The sequence below is a fragment of the Cydia fagiglandana genome, chromosome 7, assembly GCF_963556715.1.
Source record: "Cydia fagiglandana chromosome 7, ilCydFagi1.1, whole genome shotgun sequence".
NCBI classification, from domain to species: Eukaryota; Metazoa; Arthropoda; class Insecta; order Lepidoptera; family Tortricidae; genus Cydia; species Cydia fagiglandana.
The window spans coordinates 12,608,262-12,630,088 of NC_085938.1; the positions used below are offsets into that span (position 1 = coordinate 12,608,262).

The window sequence follows — 21,827 nt, forward strand, 5'->3', positions numbered from 1 at the left end:
AGGCGTGGTGCGATAACGCTGTGTCCGAGCTTAGAGCACTGTACCTATGTGTCTGAAGAGCCATACATTATCACTAATTCTTTAAAACTTTTAAAAAGAAGTTTTACAATCAGTATTTATTTTTAAAGGAAGGACTATTGTGAGAATAAATGTTTGCTTGCACACTCAGTCTTGCTAAGAAACTGCATTTGAGTTAATTATCTTTGGAAAATCGGGGGGTTGTATTTGCAGTAACATATTAAAGTTCAATTCAAATTTTTAAAATGTATTCTGTTCTGTAAGTAGGCCACAAAGGCTCTTTTACAAGTAAATAAAACATTTACAGTGACATTACATAACATAATATGATATGAAAAATACATGGCAACATTATAAAAGTACCGATGAATGTACAGCACAATTTTATTTAACTCGACTGTTAACTTGTATGCATATATAAAAACCTACCTACCAGTGTCTTGGAACACAGAATAAATAATAGAGATACGCACAGAAGGTTATCTGTAGACTTTGTGTAACATAAACCCGGTAAAACCCCGTTTAGTTATAAGCGTCATACTCTTGGTGCATTTTAGATAGCGATCAACATGTTACTAGCACAGAGAAACTTTCAAAATTTTCGGCAGTCGGCTCCAGGGGATGACGTCATTCCTGGGCAGACGGTTTCCTAATAAACCAGAACTTTTGACAAGATACTGAACGAGGAACCGGTTTTCAAGTCTGTAGGTACTGTCTTTGAACATTTCCAATAAGGCAGGCGACTACTATAAACAGTATAGCTCACCGCACCTTGTTTCGGGTGCACCTATAAAACGAGAAGTTATAGCCGCATGTAAAGCATTTCCGAACGGAATCGCATCGAACAGTACGCTGCCAGCGAATCTTATACATTTTTCAGGAAGGTCGGCTGCAGTTAGATTGCATTTCTCCAGAAATTGCATTCTCCTAGGAATTGTTACACGTATTGTCGTACAATGTATGATCACTTTATGCCATGGAAATATAAAATCTATGACAATGTGCAATGCTAGGAATTGAAAATTCTTGGCACCGACATAATAACATATCGTAAGTAATAACTTCGGAAAAAACTTTCGCAATAAGTATTTTTAAGGAATTCCATTCGTCGGTCCCATTTTTACGATTTCAAAAAGTTGAATCCCAGCTGTTCAAGCCGTTAACAATAAATATATTTATACCACTTGCACCATTCCACTAAGCCCGGGGTTAACCGGTTATACCAGCAGTTACCATGGTTACCAGTACAATTTGACACTGGATTAATGTTAATCGCATAACCCCGGGTTAGTGGGATGGTACAAGATGGTAGGTAGTTAACATTTCTACTGGCTGAAATAAAAATGTAGGAAATATCGGATATAAACTAGCAGTGGCGGCGCGTCAAACATATCCATGGGCAAGCCGGGGCTAATTTAGCTTACATATTTCCTTTACAACTCTGCTCAAACGTCCAAAACCAAGCAAGCCGGTGGGAATCGGCTATTATGGACGCGCCGCCACTGTAAACTAAGATACCTATCCCTACAATCAATTGTATTAAAATAAAAAAGCGTTGCAGTCTTCACAAGGTGAAGTGAAAACACCTTGTGAATACTTTTTCAGATTCAATGATCCTTTGTCTATTCAACTCAATTATCTCTTATTTAAGAATTTAAATTTATATCACGTCGACATTGTGAATTACTGAATGAGGAAATAAGGTCAGAACACGCCGGGCCAGGTTATAAAAATAAAACAATTAACAATCAAGTTAGATTCAAATCATTTATTAAAATAAGTGATGTATTAATTTCTTATAAAGAACACATTTCAAGAGCAGTCTGCCGTATCTGTAAAATATTTATACACAATAAAAATAACAAGTATAATTTATTAATGAAACGAATTTGGTTATGTGGACATTTCCTACGCGGGTAAGTTGAAGTCAAATGTATTATTGCCAAGCAAACACAACCGTTCCCCGGAACATCCACCATGTCACTGGTGACATACTCGTATTCCCTCACTCACAATATAAAACAAAACCAAATATTCAAACCAAAAGTTCCCAAAGGATTTAGTATTTGCGAAATTGGGAATGAAGGAATATGAACCGCACCTCCCTTCTAGATACATAAACATGTCAATAGCAACACCACAATAAAATCATGACATTAGTTTCATAGCTCGCCTCTAACACTGTAAGGCCATTTTCTACGTAACACACAACTTCACAACATTAAGAACATCGGAAGTGTAGACATAAATTTTAAAATGTATAAAGCATTTTTTTTTGTAAAATGTACTTAGATATCCATAACAAAAAACTAAATTTCATTAACATTTAATGCTCTAGTCAAATCAATTTAATATTTATAATTTTAAAATCTATTTATTACTTATGGAACAGATTTTTTTACAAGATTTTAGTGCCGACCTCTAATATAAATCAATTAGTATTTTCTAAGAAAATGTTGTAAAAAGATGTCATTTCAATGTCGGTCTCTTTTCTTACCAAGTTACCTCGCCGATAAATTCATGAATATCAAAATATATACCAAGTACTTTTTATATGTATTCATTCCTTGCGTTATCATTATCATTGATATCAATTATTTAAAATACAACGCCTTTTGTTTACATCTTATAAAGAACTCTTACGGCTAACTGTACGAGTAGGTAACTATACGGGAACAAGATAAAAAAACTCTATGCTACACAAATGTTCCGGATTACCTATGAGCTGAAATTGACAAAAATAATTGTGATTTAAATATCACCTACTATACGACTAGTGTTTTGTTCAAGTGAAACAAAGGTTTGCGACTATAAAAATAATTTAAGTAATAAACGTTAGTGCCGTTCTCATCAATATAGACTGTATGGCACAGATAGACGTAGAAATCGGTAATTGATCTAATATTCGATATGAAAAATGAAAATTAATTACAAATATACAAGTCGTATCAGGTACATAAAGTTATAATTTAAGGAAACCAACTAGCGTGCGATATAATGGAATGACAGTTTGTTTCTGAAGCCAAAATACCGTAAAAAAACTTAAAAGCACTATGCTGTACTTGAGGTACGATACCTCTTAATATTGCGTAAAACTATAAAAATTACTTAAGCTCGCTTTTGGATTGCTGCAAGCTAAGAGTTGCATCTTATGGGACCATGGAATAAAAACTAAGCATATGTAGTATTGTTCAATACTTAAAATAGCACCTAAACCGACTCTTCGTCAAAAATTGCCGGATCATACAACATAATTATGGCTAAAATATATTTCAGGCAAGTTAATTTGAATCAGTAATTGCTTTACTGAGAACTCAATTTATGTACTAACCACTTAATAATAAGAGATATAGTTAATCTCACGAAAAAAAATACCGACGTCTCAATTGTAGAGATCGAGAACATTAAGTGGTTTACAATATCACTCTTTAAAATATTATATTACAAGATTGATAGACACATTTTCAACAATGATACTCTCACACTGAAACACTCTGAAAACAACATTGTTTGCGAGCCCCGCAGGCGAAGCCCCGACCTGGTCAGGGCATGGTCACGACACAGACTTTGATCAATCCGTGAAGTATTTTATCTGGTTCCAACCTTTTAGGTTGAGAGTTGTGCTATCCATTAGACGATAGTTCGTCTTTGAGCCACTGCGGGACCGGGCGACCCAATCTGACCAGCAGCTTTGACAAAGCCGTGTTATGGGGCGTATAGTATCGCCTTAAGAATTTGGCCGACCTTTCCTCCATGGGCGGATAAACGCGCCCTTTAGATTTGCCGAGACATTTCGTCCGCTCATTGCTTACGGCTTGGCAGAAAAATCCCTTCTTCGGGTCGTACCTGTTGAACATAAAAGATTAATTACTTAATGACAATGACGCATCGACTCGAATAGTCACTAAACGAAATTTATTGGGTGTTCTATGAGCCTTGAGCACAATGAAGTAGCTCACATACTGAGAAATAAAGTAATAACACTCGGCGGCGGTGACATAACTATGTATACTTACCCATAAAATTGTTTTCACTACAGGGTTCTCAAAGGACTCTCGTATCTGATCGAGGTAAACAACGGGGAGATAGCAGTTAGGGTAGGAGCATGTGCGAGTAGGCACGCTTACGCATAAGGGCTGATTTTGGAGGTCGATATACGCGAGTTTATCCTTCATATCCCGAGAGAGATAACAGTTTCGCTCTAAGAATAAAAAATACATTATCAATATATATATTTTGTTTATTTAGAAATTGGATTGATCATCTTCAATATTTTTCAGCTTACGTTCCGTAAATACCTACCTGAGCGTTTCTTTTATTTTTTGTTATTTTTATATTTTGTGACCTTTTTTTGCTACTTTTGTGTTATTGCTACTTAGAATCACGAGCTCTTTCGATCCTAATGGGATAAAAGAATGTCCCAGAGTTATTTTCCTACCATTTCCCCATATACGTTATATGGCGGTAAAAGGAAATAGGAAAGTTTGAAAAATGTATGGAAATATTAGGACTCATTTTTTCTCCTATAACGATGAAAAGGGCTCGCGATTCTGACTAGAAAAAACACAAAAGTGGCAAAAAAGGTCACAATATGTAAAAATGGCAAAAAATAAAAGAAACACCAACCTAGCACTATAAAAACTGATTGTAAGCATTATTTACATTCTGGAGCGGCATGAGCGACCCGTCCACATACGTACTACTCCACATAGGGGCTATTCATAAATTACGTCATTTCAAATTAGAGGGGGGGGGGGTCTGGACATCGGATGACGGTAGCATGAAGTAGGTGGAAATGGGGTCATTTGAAGCATGATTTTTGGATGATTATAGGGGGGGGGGGGGTCAAAAATCATCAAAAATCGATGACGTAATTTATGGACAGCCCCATACGTGCTGTGGTACTCACTTGAGCAGCTTGTTGTAGTCGAGCGCGGGGATCTTGAGGAACTTCTGCAGCGGCATGAGCGCGGCGGCGGGCTCGGCGCGCAGCAGTGACCCGTCCAGTACGTGCAGCTGGTGCGCGCTGTACTCCGCCAGCCAGCGCTCCAGGAAATGGCTGTACTTGCCCGGGTTTAGACATCGATTCCTAAGGGAAACATAACATAAGCAATGTAATTTGATAATTTTTTTGAAGTGAAAACTTTTTTAGCGGCGCTGTGCACTTTTTGTGATGGGGAAAAAATGTTAAACTCGCGACAGGCCACGGGACCGTAAGATTCGTAAGACGGACGTGACCTGGTCGGAAAACTGTTACAATGTCATTGAGTTTTCACTTTTGTCGGCACTCCCGGAGTGCAACCAGTTGTTTTTTTTTTCTAACCTACTTTGGTGTCCCACTGCTGGGCAAGCGCCTCTCCTAGTTTTCTCCACTCGACCCTGTCATCGGCACGCGACACACCGCGCGCTGCGTCGGTGCGCGTTGACGGTGGCGGCGATTTTTTGATGAAATAAGTAATATAAATCTACTTGATATCAAATCATACGGCTCAGAACATGCTTCTAGCTCTATTAGTTATATTAATTTAAACGGTGTATTGCAGTAGTGTAATACGAGTATACGACGTGGAGCTCAAAGGGTAAATTAAGGCACTCGGTGGCAACGTATATTACCTATGCCTTCACCGTATATACCGGTCTATTATATATCGTGCAATACCTGACAGTGAATGAAAACATTTCTGTGTACAAAAAAAAAAAGTAAAGTATTTATAACTGTTGTGGCGTATAACATTTAACTAGTTGGAAGTATTCGAGTTATCTCACAAACTGTGTATTTCTCTAGGATAAAGTTTACACCAATCCGTTTACACCGATTCAAACACTAGATTACGTCGACTTCATCTTCGATGTAAATGTTGGAACCGGCTAGAGTTACCAGGATTAGTTTACAACTATTGAATATAACGGAAATTCCCATTTGATATAGGTACCCATTCTTTGTTATAAGAGGTCGTTGATCAATAATTCGTTACAAAACGTTTCGGAAATAGCACATACTATCTCTAAAATTATTAACGCGAATGAGATTATAACGGAAAAATGTGTGAAGGTCACGAAACGAGACTCTAGCGCTTATTTAATCTCGATTGCGTAATTTCAACCGATTATTTTATGTAGGTATAGTATCCACCATCCGCAGCTGAACGGTTCTGGGGGTTTTCAGAAAAAATGGTACCATTTACTTTTTTTCGTACGTATTAAAAAACATAAATCATGTTTTTTAAATCTTGACTGTAATTGTAAAGCTTTTTTTAATGCTCAGTGCAAAACTTTGTTCACGGAACACTTATTTTTACCAGTGTGTAATTGCCATACAATAAATAAATAATGTACTTTACCTTAAGTCTTTGAGAGGTTTTGGGGCGGAGTCGTTGGCCGTGATGACGTTGTGGAAGGTGTAGTTGTTGGCCACCGCGTCGCCGTGTGAGCGGATGTGCTGGTACCAAGAGTATGCCCTGCGTAATAATCGTGCCTTAAAGATAATATTCTAAATTGTCACGTTAGAAATTACCAGAAATAGAGAGGTAGATAAATAAACATTTTTTTTATCCCTTTCGTCGCGCTATAGGGTAAAAAGTAGGTGCCTATCAAAAACCATCAGTCGCAAACTAAAAGTAGTCGCTGCGTACGTCGAGATCAGGCGGTCGGTCTAGCGTGAGTTGCGTTCTCGCGCGTGACTCCGTACATCTAGCGCGACTTCAAGTATAGACTCGCGCGCGAGAATACAACTCATGCTAGACCGCCTGGTTTACTGAATAGTTTGATTGAGACGGGGAAATTAACTATATACCTATACATTGTTTAGGTGTAGTGTAAAGAGAACCAGTATTACTACATATTTTATTTCCAAGTTCTGACAGTCATGTGCCTGTCATATAGAACGTCCTTGGTATACGTATAGTCTATAAGTAACAGTAAAAAAAAATATGTATAATACGTCATTATTTTGGGTACTAGCATAAGAAATGCAGTACGATTCTCTCAGTCTATGGTTAGCTAGTAAAAAAGCTCATAATACAAAATGTAAATTCATTGATACTTCATTGACACAAACGAAGGCATAACAAACCAAGTGCTAAACATGCTACTTGGTATTTAATAATGTGAAACGGCTCTCTACAGATCAGCAGGTAAAGTTTTGAACAAGTTTCCGCGTAATCCGCTTTACACTTTTTCCATTTTTGTAGAGACGCTCTTTTGAACTATAAAAGCATCGAACAAATGGAAAACACTGCCCATAATTTGAAGTTAATAATGCATAATGAGAATTCTGAAAGCTTATAGAGTTGAACTAATATATAAATTCTGGTAATAACAGCCGATGTTTGGCTAAAATATTTGTCTTTCATTTATAGTTGACTGCCTAACTAAAATTCAACTCTGGCGGCCCTTTAATTTACTGTAGTAACTATAACTACATAATTTGATTGTATTCCGTTGCGAATTTCATTATTTGTACCAAAGTAATTTCAATTAAGATATCTACAATTTGGGGGGATTACATTTCGCTACTCCGATCAACTTCAATTAAAATTGTTTTTGGCCTGCGAACGACTGATAAAAAGTTATTTCGCTTCTACAAGATTGGAGATAAGACAGAGCTTATAAGATTTTGCATTGGCAGCACATTGATTGCCCTCTCTTAAAATAACGGAATTAGGAGTGAAGTTATAAAACTGTAAACTCACTACGATTTTTTTTCGTAAACGCCATTTAATAATTCATAAGACTTTTAATTAAATTATGTTTTATACCTCTCTTACAAATACATAAATCAAATGCCAGATAAAAACAAACGATTCATAGCATAAGAACGGTAACACAAGTTTTGCTATAATTAATAGGAGGTAATCCACCACAAATTATTGTATAAATACACCTAGATAACAATTAAATATATTTGTTTTTTTTTTTGTATAGCTATAGTTCGTTTGTTTAGCATTAGAAAGAAGTTGAAAGAAGATAAGCGATCTTGACATGCCTTTTAATTGAAAAAAGCTTTTAAAAATCAGTAACTATTACTTATGAAAGCAGAAGAATATAAGTGATCGTATTAGATTCATAATTCTTACATATTTGACGTAACTTATTTTAAAAATGTGTTTTTCAATTAAAAGACACATCAAGATTGTTTACCTTATTTCTAATGCTAAAAAAAACGAACTATAATTCAAGCCAGTAATGCGTTTATGAACAACTCCATCTTTATAAATAGGGTAAAGACTAACCGTTTGGAAGGCGATATGAGTATGGCGATGATCTTGGCGTTGGGCAGCAGTGCGTGGGCGCGCCGGGGCGCCTGCTCACCGTCGAAGTACGTGGCCGACTTCTCGAACGTCATCTGCGTGCCATTGATGATGCTCGGCGGGAAGAAGTTTAAGTACCTGTCACAAATTTCATGATTAGACCAGGACCCCTATTCGACAAGCGACGTTTGACGTATCGTGTTGATCTCCCGTTGATGTGGGAAAAATCATAAGTTCTCGAATACGTACAATGTCAACTTTTGACATTAACAATCCACAGTTAGGGTGACAAGCAAACCAAACCGAACCACCCTTAGTTTAGAGTTGAGTTTTGGTTGTACCAAATGATATTATCCACTGTTGATGGAATCAACACTCAGTATGCAATGAAATCAACTGTTGATTTGACGTGGATGCGAAATCTGACAGTTGTACATGTCGAATTTGGCCCCAGAGGTTCTCAATTTTTAGTGTTCCGTGCAAAACTTTGTTCACGGAACACTTATGGGATCACTTCGGTCTTGCAAATCAGTTAAATTCGTTTTTCTCAGAGACCGTTTGACGTAAATACCTAAAATTTGAAACAGTTATAGCAATTACCACCACTAATATTGTAAATAAGTCAAAAAAGCTTATTTTTTTATTTTAGGGGGAAATTAAAGGGGTTGAGGGGGGTAAGCTGAATTTTTTTTAATCGCATTTGGTGCGTTTGGGATGGGGAAATATTCCTTGTGACCAGTGGCCTGCTGTTTTGCAAGCTGTTTGTAAACGGATACTTTAAGCTTATAAGCGCTTCCAAATCCTGTGAGTTTAATATGCACGATTGCGTGTGGTCAGTAACTCGGTATACAGGTCACCGAAAATTAAGAGCACGCTCTGGAGCTCTGGCAACTACACTAATATCTAGTGATATTTATTATTATAGCTCCCTACATTATAACTTGACCTGCTTCAAACACAAATAAGATTACATTCCGCTAAACCCTAGGTCTAGTAGACTAACACTCATCATGCCTCATCGTGAGGTCTTTAACACCTCAGAGGACTAAACATATTTCGCTTCGAATTTTCATAAACTGTATCCAAACAGCAAATTTACCATAGTAAACAAGCTTACATAACTAGCGTAACCAAGAAAATAGTATTTTATGCAACAGTTTTATAAGAGGGGTCAAAAAATGTGAGTGGCGTGGGTAACAATGTGAGCCGAAGGCGAACATTGTTAATAAATACGCCATGAGCATTTTTTGACTACTTATACAACGTTGCATACAATGCTTTTTCTATGAGTAGGCAATATTAAATAAAATACAAAAAAATATAAACCAAAATTTTATTTATGAAAATGTCAATGTAAATTTTGGATAGTAGGTATTAATATATGTATGTAGCTCTTGTCTGCGACAAGCACCCATAATACCAAATATTACTGCAACCTGTAACAAGAAAAAGGAGAATTAAATAATATTCAGTTTCAATGCAAAAATATAAAATGTACATAAATATAGCTCGTTGTACTGTGTACCCTAAAAATGTGTATCAAAAATTTTTATAACATATACCAACCTTGCTTAAAAGATAGATCTGATCCGGTGCTTCCAATTAGTCTTTGAAAATACACCAAAGACGTTTTCAGAGAATGACGAAGTTTTGTGCTCCAATCTCCACGCCATGCACTTCTCATAAGATTTGTCGTATAGGTGCTGAGATTTAGTACTTAGGCAACAAATTTTCGGTCGCTGCTTGTGCTGCAGCGGATATTTCTTCAGGTGTAGAAACAATGTAGTCCTCTTTGTCCATTTTCAACACTTTTTATGAACGCAAAACAAATTTAACAAATAGTAACGCAAAGTACTCAAAGAACAAGAAATTACCGGGAAAGGCGGGAAACGAGAAACAAACGAGTAATGTCTATGGTTATGTTTTTTTTAAAGCCGTTACACACTACCGCACCGCACCAGGGTCGTGGTGCTGTAGGGTATAAAAGTATTTTTTATTATGTTGGTAGCAATGAACTCAGTACAAATTTGTTTCTTTTTTAATAAAAACCGTATGCATTCAATCGTTTGTCACGTTGGTAGCAATGTACCGGTATGTGGCACCTGCTACTCTGCACTAGCTTACCGTATCGTAATGTCTCTAAAACGATACAAGTGCTTTTTTGGGCAATAGACTATAGACTTTTAAGGAGTATTAATAATGTATGCCCTTATATGTTCGTTCGTGACTATGTAAATGACAGATAAAAGTACCCGAGTAGAAAAACATATTTATATTTTAGGTCATACCGCTAGCGAAGCCGCATGAGAGCCCCGGTATATGTATAATAATTTTATCTGCAAATTTGCTTAACAACTGATGCTCTGGGCTCCCAGGCGCTAAAGTAATATACCCGTTTCCGTATATTTTACTTTCACGAACGTTCTAGCCAACTGTGTTTGTAACGAAAAATAACTAAAAATACATTTGTTCTGTCCGTTAACGTGAAGGGCCTGTCAATTTCAATAATATAATATTTTAGTAACGAAATTTTATATTGTCTAGAACATAGCCATTTTACCTATTACGTACTGCGCGTTACAAATACTCGAACATAATAGACTTTTTCTATTCCAGCACTTCAATTTACTAATTAAATTACTGAAAGTGATATCTAATTCAACTACTGCTAGCGGTGGCGAGTGGTGGTCTATAGGATCATAACATAATACATACAATACAACTGGTTGGCAGTCATCTTATGAATATTCTTACAATATAATATAACTGTTGTATTTTTAAAAGGCTCTACAATATTTTCTCATGTATGTTTGTATATTTTCTCTCTGTATATTTTCATTTTAGGTGTCTGCTTATACTCGTCTTATGTAGGGTACATAATATTTTATTATTATGTACGTGTTGCACAAAATACTATTGTAGCAGGCCAGTAATTGTGGCAGAGCATACACCACAAGCTAAGGTCATCTCGCAGATCACTTGGTCATTTACATACACTGAAGTCAATTACGTTTGGTCAGCTAACGGATGAGGGACTAAATATAAGCAAACACGGTATATATGCATACAATTGCTATCTGATTGAATCGAGATAGAGTAATTTACACTAGAACTCGAGCGTTTCACCTTTAGGGGTCATCCATTAATTACGTCACACCAATTTCTAGGTTTTTTGACCCCTCCCGCCCCCCCCCCCCCTTGTCACACTTGGTCACATTTGGCAAACCCCTCCCCCCCTAGTGTGACGTCACATTTTTTCTACGAAATCGCCAAATCGAATTAAGTAAGTACCTAAGTACAGGGGTCGGAAACCGGTACCGGCTCCATACAAAAATACCGGTATTATTACGTTCGTTTTCGTTCTTTGGTTTATTATTTCATTTTTAATGGGACAATCTAATAATACGAAGTTGTTACCTAAATACATGATTCAGTCCTATCTAAAGAGCATAAAATAGTTCAAAATATTGGACTATTTCGGGGTTTTAAAAAAATACCGGTTCCGAGCCCTGCCTAAGTATTATTAATATTTTATCAAAATATTTTTGACGATATAAATATTAGTAATTTTATAACCCAAAACTGCTTAGGAAAGAAAATTAAACGATTAAAAACTATTTTCGTTTTAAAAACTTGTTATTTAAATGTACAGCGAACTAAATAATTTAAATAAATTTTCGGTTACTGATGAAGTTAAAGTGACGTCACAAAGTTTGCGTCTCCCCCCTCCCCCATGTCACAATATGTCACATTTTCTTGACCCCCCTCCCTCCCCCTAAACGTGTGACGTAATTAATGGATGACCCCTTACCATGGTAGCTCGATTCCAATTACTGCCAAGAATACCCAGTAAAGCCGAGCTCTTACAAGAAATGTTATAGCAACAAAGTTATTTATTGTTAATTTAGCATTTGCTTTGTTGTTGCGGCGAGCGCTTTCCGTAACTGGCTACAAAGCAAAGTTAAGAAGACGTATGACTTTCTTTTTTTATGAAACATTTTACCTAAGAGCACATCTAAATAAACTAGGTTTCTAGTATACAAATATTAGGAGATATAGGAGAAATATTAGGAGGAATATTAGGAAATATTAGGAGGATTTATTCACTACATATTGTGTAAATCCGAATCTATTGAATATACAGCGCAATTGTTAAAGAAATCTGTATTTTACGCGAGTGCGTTTTGGTATTACAAATTGACGGAATGAAAAAGTCAAAGAATTGAATAGGTAGGTATAATTATATTTGAAACGTTTTTGGCATGAGAAGACATCCGAAATCGTAATGAATTTTCAATGAAAAAACTTCGATAATAGGAAAATACGATAAGAGATTACGTTCTGATTAAATAAAATAATGCCATCCATCTTATTTATTATTCTTGCGTGTGCTGCGTTAATTATCGATAAGTCGATAAAACAAATTGTTCTCTCCCTTTGACAGTTTTTACTATGACAATTCCGCCACTCGGTGCATACAAATAACCTTGCTAGCTCGCTACCTGTTCAGTTCAGCCATTTATATCATCAGACACGTTTGCTTATCAGCGTTGGGACAATTTATACGGCGCCGTAACGTTGTATTGTTGCTCTGAAGACATTGTAATGACGTAAGTGAGGGTCTTTAGTCCTCGCTAATAAGTAATGATAATGACACCCGTGTCAGATAACTACGCGAAAGGCGAGGCCCGAATAATGTTTCCCCTGAATGTTGCCTTATAATTCTTACGACGAATTACCGCCAATTAGGGCTTTTAAGGAAAGGACTAGGAGAGGGTTATTGTTATTCTGTCATTTACATTTAATGTATCCGTCTTTAACGTGGTTTAGTAAGGTTTAGTAACTGTTTAAATTCAAACCACTAGGTTCTAATGATTAGTATTGTAATTCAATAGGACGCTATTAAAAATCACAAGTAGACCTTTTGAAATACTTTGCCCCATTCATATTATAGCAATACAAATAGTGTTCTAAATAAATAAATAAATAACATGAAATATTTAAATTCCTAACTCAAAACCGATAAATAAACAACAAAACTGAGATTAAAACACGTCGGCTGACAATGTAATATTCGATAAATCGACGTCTGATACTTTGTAAGTTAGCAAATATTTCTGTAGGGACAGGGACCGTGCTCGTTGGAGGGTCTGCCATCTTGTGGCCTGAATCGCAAACATATGTGCACATGAACATTGCCAAAGCAAGTGCTACCAACTACCGTTCTCGTCGGTACATTTCCTTGTGCATAGTAGGTTGTGCCATCTTGTGGGCTACATCGGATCATAAACGACACATTTATGTCTCGCGCCAAAGATCTGTTGGCTCCTATGCTGCCCTCTATAGTACATGCACGGGTCCTGTATAGAAATATTTCTGTATAACCAAAAAGTTTACTAACTAAGTCTTAGTTTAGTTGTATGTGAAGTTGGACCAGGAGCACAGAATAAGTAATAGTATTATCATACAGAACGGACACGCACCGCCCCGCCCCGACTCGGATTACCTCGCCCCGCGACTGAGTTCTGACGGACTCCTGACATACTGTCAGTTCGGCTAGCAACGCCGCGGCGCGATGACGCAACGTTCAAAATGCCGATGTATTTTGCCATGTATGGTTGTTTTTCAAATTCACGAAATAAAGAACATTTATTTTTATTATACATATATTAAAAAGTAGCGTTTTGTAATTATTTATATTTAGTCCACGCTAATTGTGTATCGACAATTCGACATGACATTTTTGGTAATTTATTGCCGCACCATACTTTACGTAATATTTTACGGCCTTTACGGGTTACGGGTGAGTTCGCATATACGTTCAAATAATATTAGCTGTGACCTGTGAATAGAACAGTTTATTATAGCAAGGATCTAGGAGAAAATACCATCTTGTAAATTATGTTTGTTTCTTTAATTTTAAACATGTAAATAGTAGCCCTAAGCGACTTACTCACACAATGACGCGTGTACAGGCGTGCCGTTCACACATATACACGCAAACGAGTTTTGATGTATGGCGTGTCCGCCCTGTGCCAGGAGGAAAGAAGGTACCTACAAAATCAGCAAAAGTGTCATTAAAGACAAGATAAACTGAAGAAAACTCACCAGTCTAATCCCTTCATATAATTGTTATTATTGAAGAACTGCAACTCTTCGTAGGTGGTCGGGCTGGGCAGGTTGGGCACGAGCGACGGGTGCATGGCGAGGAAGGTGTAGAGGGCCGTGCTGCCCGTCTTCTGCGGCCCTATCACCAGCACCTTGGGCAGCGTGCCGCACCACTTGCTCTTCGACCATATGCGACGGTGGCGGATGTCGTCGCACGGATTCTGGACAGAATGAATGACAAGTTGTATAGAAGGAGAAATTTATTCGTTTTTATATCACCAATCACAACTCATTGCCTGGCCTCGGTCTGACCGAGAAACTCCGCCTATTTTGGCGGAGAACCGAGACCGATTCTCGGCCGAGAATGCCGAGACCGAGGCCCACTTGCACCATCCCACTAACCCGCGGTTAAGCGGTTAAACCGTTAACCTAGTGTCAAATTGTATGGGTAACCATGGCACCTCCAGGTTTAACCAGTTAAAGGAATGGTGCAAGTGTGCCCGAGATCTCGGTCGGACCTTAGTTAGTACCAGAGTCACACTCTTGTTTCCGAACATAATATTGGCGGATAAATTTATGCATGTAGCTTAAGGATGGTCTATGTATGGCACTGTATGTGCTAAATAATATATAAGCTGTATTCAATACGTAAATAACCAATGCAATTGTATTTCGTAATTTCAATCCCACCAAAAACATTCTGTAAAAAACTAGCCAAGTCTCGATGGAGCTGCTTGTTTATCACTAAAAAGTAATGAAATCTAGACAAAGTCGTGCCAAGTCTAAGGTTCCTTACTGCGATTTCTTTATTATTATAGTTAATGTTGTGTGACTTGGCCGTTGAAGGGTACACAAGGGTACAAAACCAGGTGCTCCATGACACCATTGCACCAATCTGCCATTGCACCAAAAAGAAGTGTTTGTTTCAGGCTCGCCCATACATAAGTATTATTGAAATACGCAGCTTTATCAAGCCTACAATTGACTGGTTATTGAATCAACGTTTTCCAAGTGGCAATTTTCCATCGTCAATGGGTAGCGGTTCTGGCGACAGATTGGTGCAATGGTGTCATGGAGCACCTGGTTTTGTACCCTTGTGTACCCTTCAACGGCCAAGTCACACAACATTAACTATAATAATAAAGAAATCGCAGTAAGGAACCTTGGCACGACTTTGTCTAGATTTCATTACTTTTTAGTGATAAACAAGCAGCTCCATCGAGACTTGGCTAGTTTTTTACAGAATGTTTTTGGTGGGATTTCACTTCTTTTTGTAGAAACACGGGCATATTGATTTATTTTATTAGATTTTCTTATTTAACACATTTTTTTCTTTTCGGTACTCATACCCATACTATGTATACACATATCATAACTAAACATATCTTCATTCATACTCACATCGTACATCGTAGTGTACCTTTACTTTACTTTACCTACTATTTGTAGGAACTGCAACAGTAACTTTGTAATATCATATATTTATATGGGATTACAAACTTACTTATGCAGTTCTTAGATCTTTAAAACGTGACTGATATTGCAATATTTTTAGGTTTTCCCTTTATGTGGCCATTAAACCCTAACTCTGTACCAAATTTCAGCTCTCTGAGTTTATGGGAAGTACTAGTTCTATTCTGATGATCATGAGTGAGTTTCATAAATGCGAAACTTTGCTTTCGCTTAACTTCGGAACTAAATGACCTACAGACTTGAAATTTTGGATTTTAAGTATGTAATTATAGCTTACTGGATGACCAAAATTTCTGCGTTCTGGTCTTATCCAGAGGTTCTCAAATAGGGGCCTGAAAATGCGGCGAAATGGTTCCAGTAAAGGATGGTACGGCAGTGTTTGCTTCGCGCTCGACTTGGCGGGGGCACTGCCGTGCCCCCCGATTACTTCAGTCCGAATAACGTCAAGACAGTAATAACCTAGTAACCTTTGATAAACCAAGCTTGTGAATTTTGAATGAAATTTCAGTAAGAATTAAGGAAAGGGCAAACCATTTCCCGAATAAAGAGTCTTAGCTTTATCGAAATCTACTTACGATATAAATCGCTCTCTAACAAATTTCCTTCTTACGCGTGATTATAAATAAGTACTCGTGGATTATTACGTTTGACTTCAATCGAGGTGAATGTTATAGAAATGTTTAGAATTTGCCGGATATTTGAACGGCTTTGGTATTAAAATATGGCTGCCATTTATTATCAAGACATTATTTACGAGTTTTAGCTGTAACATTTTGTAAAATATTAAAAGATGTAGCTATTTATGTTTTGCTGTAATTAAACACCTGCCTGTAATTATCCTATGAAAGTTATTGTTACCTAAACGTTTCATCAACATAATATCTTATTTTTAGGAAAAAAATATTGCGGTTTCGCTTTGTTCACAAAAAATAATCACAATTCGTAACTGGTTACCAAACAGGCATTCTTTATGGCTCCTCTACACGATGGGCCAGCGCCGGCCACTCCAAGGAACGCATTTATGCGTTAGAGGGAACAAGTGATATTGCTATCTCATTCTAGCGCATGGCTGCGTCCCTTGGAGTGGCCGGCGTTGGCCCATCGTGTAGAGGAGCCATTAGGCCTGGTACCCAACAACAAGTATTTTTGCCAATCTTTAAAAGAAAGGATAAATAGGATCCTTAGAGATCTTTCGCACATTGATTCAAACAACGTATTACGGCAATGCAAGTATATGACATATATGACTTGTCTGATAAGACTATGTAGAGATCAAATGTCACAAACCCGTGATAACATTTCGGCCAAACTCTCACAAACGCGCGAGCTTTAGGTACCAATACGGGATGGCTCGCGCGCTCCAAGCTTCAAATCAATATTTACTTTTTGTTAACAAATATTTGCGACAGAAAACACGTTTGTTAGAATAAATGTTTGAATACTATCTCTGAAAAACACGAATTTTCATTCGATATCGTTTATGTACAACATAATTTCTCTTCACCTGAAAATTGGATCTACGGACCATGCATCACAAGCCAGACAGCACGGGTAGTGAAAATACTTCTTTTTGTTAGTCTATTTTGGTGTCACTGCTGGGCAAAGGCCTCCCCTCGTTTTCTCCACTCAACCCTGTCATCGGCATTTTCCCACCATTTGGGGTAGAATGCGTCCAAGTCGTCCCGCCATCTCCTTTTCGGTCTCTAAACCCCGATCTGCACCGTCTATTGTGGAAAATACTTATAATCAAATTTATCCCTCGTCTTAAAAATATGAACTATCATGTTTCAGATCCCGGGACACGGATGTATGTGCAATTTCCTCTTCATATTTCAACGATACTTTACATATCTCTCCGGCCAGTAAAATATTAAAACATGCGTCATAAATATTGTTTTTGCAAGGCAAATTTGCTCGGAGTCGAATATGCCACTCCGCTCAAGTATTGATGTGCTTGCGTATAATGTATCAACTTTTGTATTTTTGATTTAATACAGGTGTGTGTAGTAAATTGCTACGCCAATTTCGCGATAAAGCAAACACGATAGAGTGCAAAACTGTGTTCAATTATGTGCTTTATTTCAGTTATTTATTTTATCAGGTACATAATCCTGTACGTAATAAACCGAGTTTGCCTGTATTAATTATTTTGTGAACTTTTTTATATACTTATGTACGCAATGAAAACATATGTCATATAAACAGAAATATAAAATATATTACCCAAGGCAAATTGTTAAAGATATTTCTATTGACCAATTAGAAAGGTAAACAGGTGTATTGTCGAACAAATTTTGTACTTAATTTACAAATAAGTGGCTAAATAGAGAGTTGTGCGAAAATGTTGGTTCAATACTCTCCAACATTTGCATTTCTAGCGATAGAATGAACGCAAACACGAGTTCAGGTATGTAAACCCATACACAACTCGCTCTAACCGCGAGTGTAGGTAATAAATCATAAAAAAGTTTTTTATATATCACCGGCGCGCTCCCAAACATCCATCCAAGTTTTTTCGCGATTTTCGAGCCCTCTATCAGCAGCCAGGCGGAAAGGCGGATGAGAGATTAGACTACAGAGTGCGCGCGTAATACATATTGATTCATAACCAGAAACGGTTCCGATACCGTCCTGTAATATTTAACGTAAGAATAATCAGGTATCGGATATGTTTGGAATTTTAATAGCTTACATGTGCTACAGGAAAAATGTTGTGGTTGTATTATTTTGCGAACAGATTTCTTCGAATGGTTTTCGTATAGATAGATATGACTTAGATTTAGTTTCAGTTTGTATTTATAATTATTCGGAATATATGTTTTTTGTGTTAAATCGATTGTGTGTTTTAAGAAACTTTACTATAATTAAGTAATTGAATTATAATAATTAAAACTTTCGCGTGTTGAACACATTATTAACTCACATATGGGTCTATCGCGAATTTATTTTATTACCTTTATTTACCGATATAGGTATTGTGAGTTAATTGAATTATATTTTACCTTCATCCATTTTATTTGCTTCACAACCTTTATAACAATAAAAACAATTGTTTGTAAAATACTTAAACGAGTTTCTACTGAATTGATTATTTATCCTGGCTGAACGTTATAATTGTGGTAAAAGCCAGCCACAAATTCATTGAAAGTTGGTCGGATATAAAATACCGTACATAATTCGATCATGGTTGTTGTTGTGCTATTGTAGTTCTTTGTAAATTGACAATAGACTACATTCCTACTAGTCAAAACAGCTTCTTTTTTAGAACTGTCAAAACGATTTTCTAATATGGAATTTATATGAAAACGAATGTAGTGACGTCACGGTAAACTCACCTACTTTTTATATTTCAATCTGATTTATTAAATACAAATTGTGTTTAAAAATAGCTGCTATCTATGTTTTACTAATAATTATCTGGTGCTTTATTTCGTGCACGGTTTGAAATAATTTATTTTAAGTACAGGAAACATCCCTATAACAGGATTTATGTCATTTAGTTATCTTACGTCTTGCTCGTGCCAATACATGTACGAAAAAGTACGAGTACTTGTTCACTGGTAGGTATTTACTTCCAGAGTGGTATAGAAATTTAGTGCAATGGATAAAAATACCCAACATTTTCAGATTCTTCGTAATTATTATAAAGTGGCCTCCAGATATAATGATTAGGCAGGCCAAATTTCGTTAAGGTATCAATTTGAATTAAAGGTTCGACGTTTCATTATTTCGTTAATTCTAGCTATAACCGCAAAATGAGTCTACTTTAAAGTTCTGAAATTTTCTACATGAAATTTTTCGCAAATTTCTAAATTTTCTGTAACAGGAGACGAAATTTTGTACATATTTCAAAAAGGGGAACTTCCTTTTTTTTCTTGTAAAATTTCCGAGAACTTTTCCAGCTTACTAGAATGTAAATGGGCCCACTGATTAACAGTCCGCCGGACGGTATCGGCCTATCAGTTGTTCAGAACTGTCAAAATTTTGTTTTAACTGACAGGCCGATACCGTCCGGCGAACTGTTAATCAGTGGGTCCCTTTAGTGTCAATTGCCACGATATTAAACATTAAACAGTTGTTTCAGACCAAGTTACCGCACAGTTTCCCTCAGAACGGTGAGAGGAAATGAACATACTGGTTGGGACAATTTATTTACAGGATATTACTGAGCATAGCTGCGGTTGTGGCGACGCCGATATCGTATGCACGCGATAAGACGATGCAATTCCGTTGTGTCAATACCGGGATATTGTATTTGCGATATGACTTCCATTACGGAAGCGTATAGGTTTTTTTATCGAGATGTTTGAATACAAAGAAGTTGAGAACATGAACCGGGAAAAGTCATGCACTTTGGAGCAGCAAATGATAGGTAATCCTTGTTGTGGGCGGTTTTATGGACAAATGCAATTTGATTTGCTGCAAGTAAAGTACTTCTATTGTTTAAAGGAATTGATTTTATACGCAATTAGAGCCCGTCCAATTTGTATTTTCATATGAATGTTGAAGTTACAGGTGGCTCTGCCACACTTTGTCTCTGCTGTCACTACAGGCAGACTTTAGAAGGCAACCAGAATTTCATCAAGGACCGTAGACGCATCTAGGTCCAAATGGTTTCTGATCCACCGTGAACTTACTACTTGGCTAGACTAATAACTTACTACCCGCAACGGTCCGAGCAAACAGACTTTGTAAACCTAATAATTATATTTTCTGTAGTACCCCCACAACGGACAGAGCTCGTCGGGTCACAGTTGGAAGTACGTTTCTACGAGGGCGAACGGCAGTGGCCAAGCCGATCGAACATTAGTCCAACGCACTTTAATGGGCATAATTTGTCTCCTGTAGGTATTAACATGAACTTGACAGACTAACTTACCCCCCACAACGGGCTAAGCTCGTCCGGCCTCAGTTGGAAGTACGTTTCAGCGAGGGCGAGCGGCGGCGCCGAAGCCAATCTCACGTTGGTCCAACAGCGTAGGAACTTCACAACGGATTCGAACGTGTAGAGCGCGAGCCGGTCGTTCCCGTAGTTGGACATGTGCGTCATGAATATGTTGATCTGTTGACAAATATATAATTGGATTGTGTCTTTATTAATAATAAACAAAATGATAAAAAACACTGAACGTTCAAATTAAAATTTAACAAATCTTAAACTAAACTTCTTCTTCCTGGCGTTATCCCGGCATTTTGCCACGGCTCATGGGAGCCTGGGGTCCGCTTGACAACTAATCCCATGATTTGACGTAGGCACTAGTTTTTTACGAAAGTGACTGCCATCTGACCTTCCAACCCAGAGGGGAAACTAGGCCTTATTGGGATTAGTCCGGTTTCCGGTTTGAACCCGCGACCTCCGGGTCGCACGCTCTTACCTAAATCTTAAACTAAACTTATAAATAAAAAATGCTCCCCAGGTCACCTTCATGCGTTATAATGCCCAGAAGGCTGGCAGCGTTGCCTTTTTGGATGGCCAGGCTTATCCTCTGGCCAAGGTAGCTGCCAGCCCTCTGGTCACCTGAGGTGTCAATGAGGCGCTGGGACATTTCCTTAAATAAGGCTATAGCGCATGTATAATTTATAATTCAAATTACGCATATAAGGGTTTTATCACAACAATGTAATCTGGTACGGAAAAAGAAAACGATTAGAATTGAGGAAGTTTAAGTACTAACAACACATTTAAGCGACCATGGATAGAAAGATTAGAAAGAACCTACGTTATTGTACTTAGGTTAAGTTAACGTATGACGACTATACGTTAAGTTAACCGTGTTGATGAATTGATGAGTTGTAATTAAAAACTTAGATGTCCGACCTTCTCGAGCACCCACTGGTGGCGCCATTTTGAATTATAGAAGTCAAAGATAGTTTGAACACAACTTAAGAATTTGTCATCATGACTAATAATATGTAGTATTCATGAATGGTTGACTCTGCAAGCATTAATAAAAATGGATTTAGATTAGGCATCTCGTA

The 21,827-nt window shown here is 37.3% G+C and overlaps 1 protein-coding gene across 1 annotated transcript in view; it reads right to left on the minus strand.

The window, feature by feature from the left end:
• Nucleotides 1–1,773: 1,773 nt before the first annotated feature.
• The window catches only part of LOC134665919 (bifunctional heparan sulfate N-deacetylase/N-sulfotransferase), a 153,572-nt gene continuing 133,518 nt past the window's right edge, over nt 1,774–21,827 (minus strand). The window contains exons 10-15 of the mRNA XM_063522977.1: nt 20,728–20,910; nt 14,376–14,596; nt 8,250–8,405; nt 6,360–6,476; nt 4,928–5,107; nt 1,774–3,864 (exon numbers count right to left, since the gene is read on the minus strand). Of these exons, the coding sequence (XP_063379047.1) occupies nt 3,642–3,864; nt 4,928–5,107; nt 6,360–6,476; nt 8,250–8,405; nt 14,376–14,596; nt 20,728–20,910 (1,080 nt within the window). The 3' untranslated portion in view covers nt 1,774–3,641. The remainder of the gene's footprint in view (nt 3,865–4,927; nt 5,108–6,359; nt 6,477–8,249; nt 8,406–14,375; nt 14,597–20,727; nt 20,911–21,827) is intronic.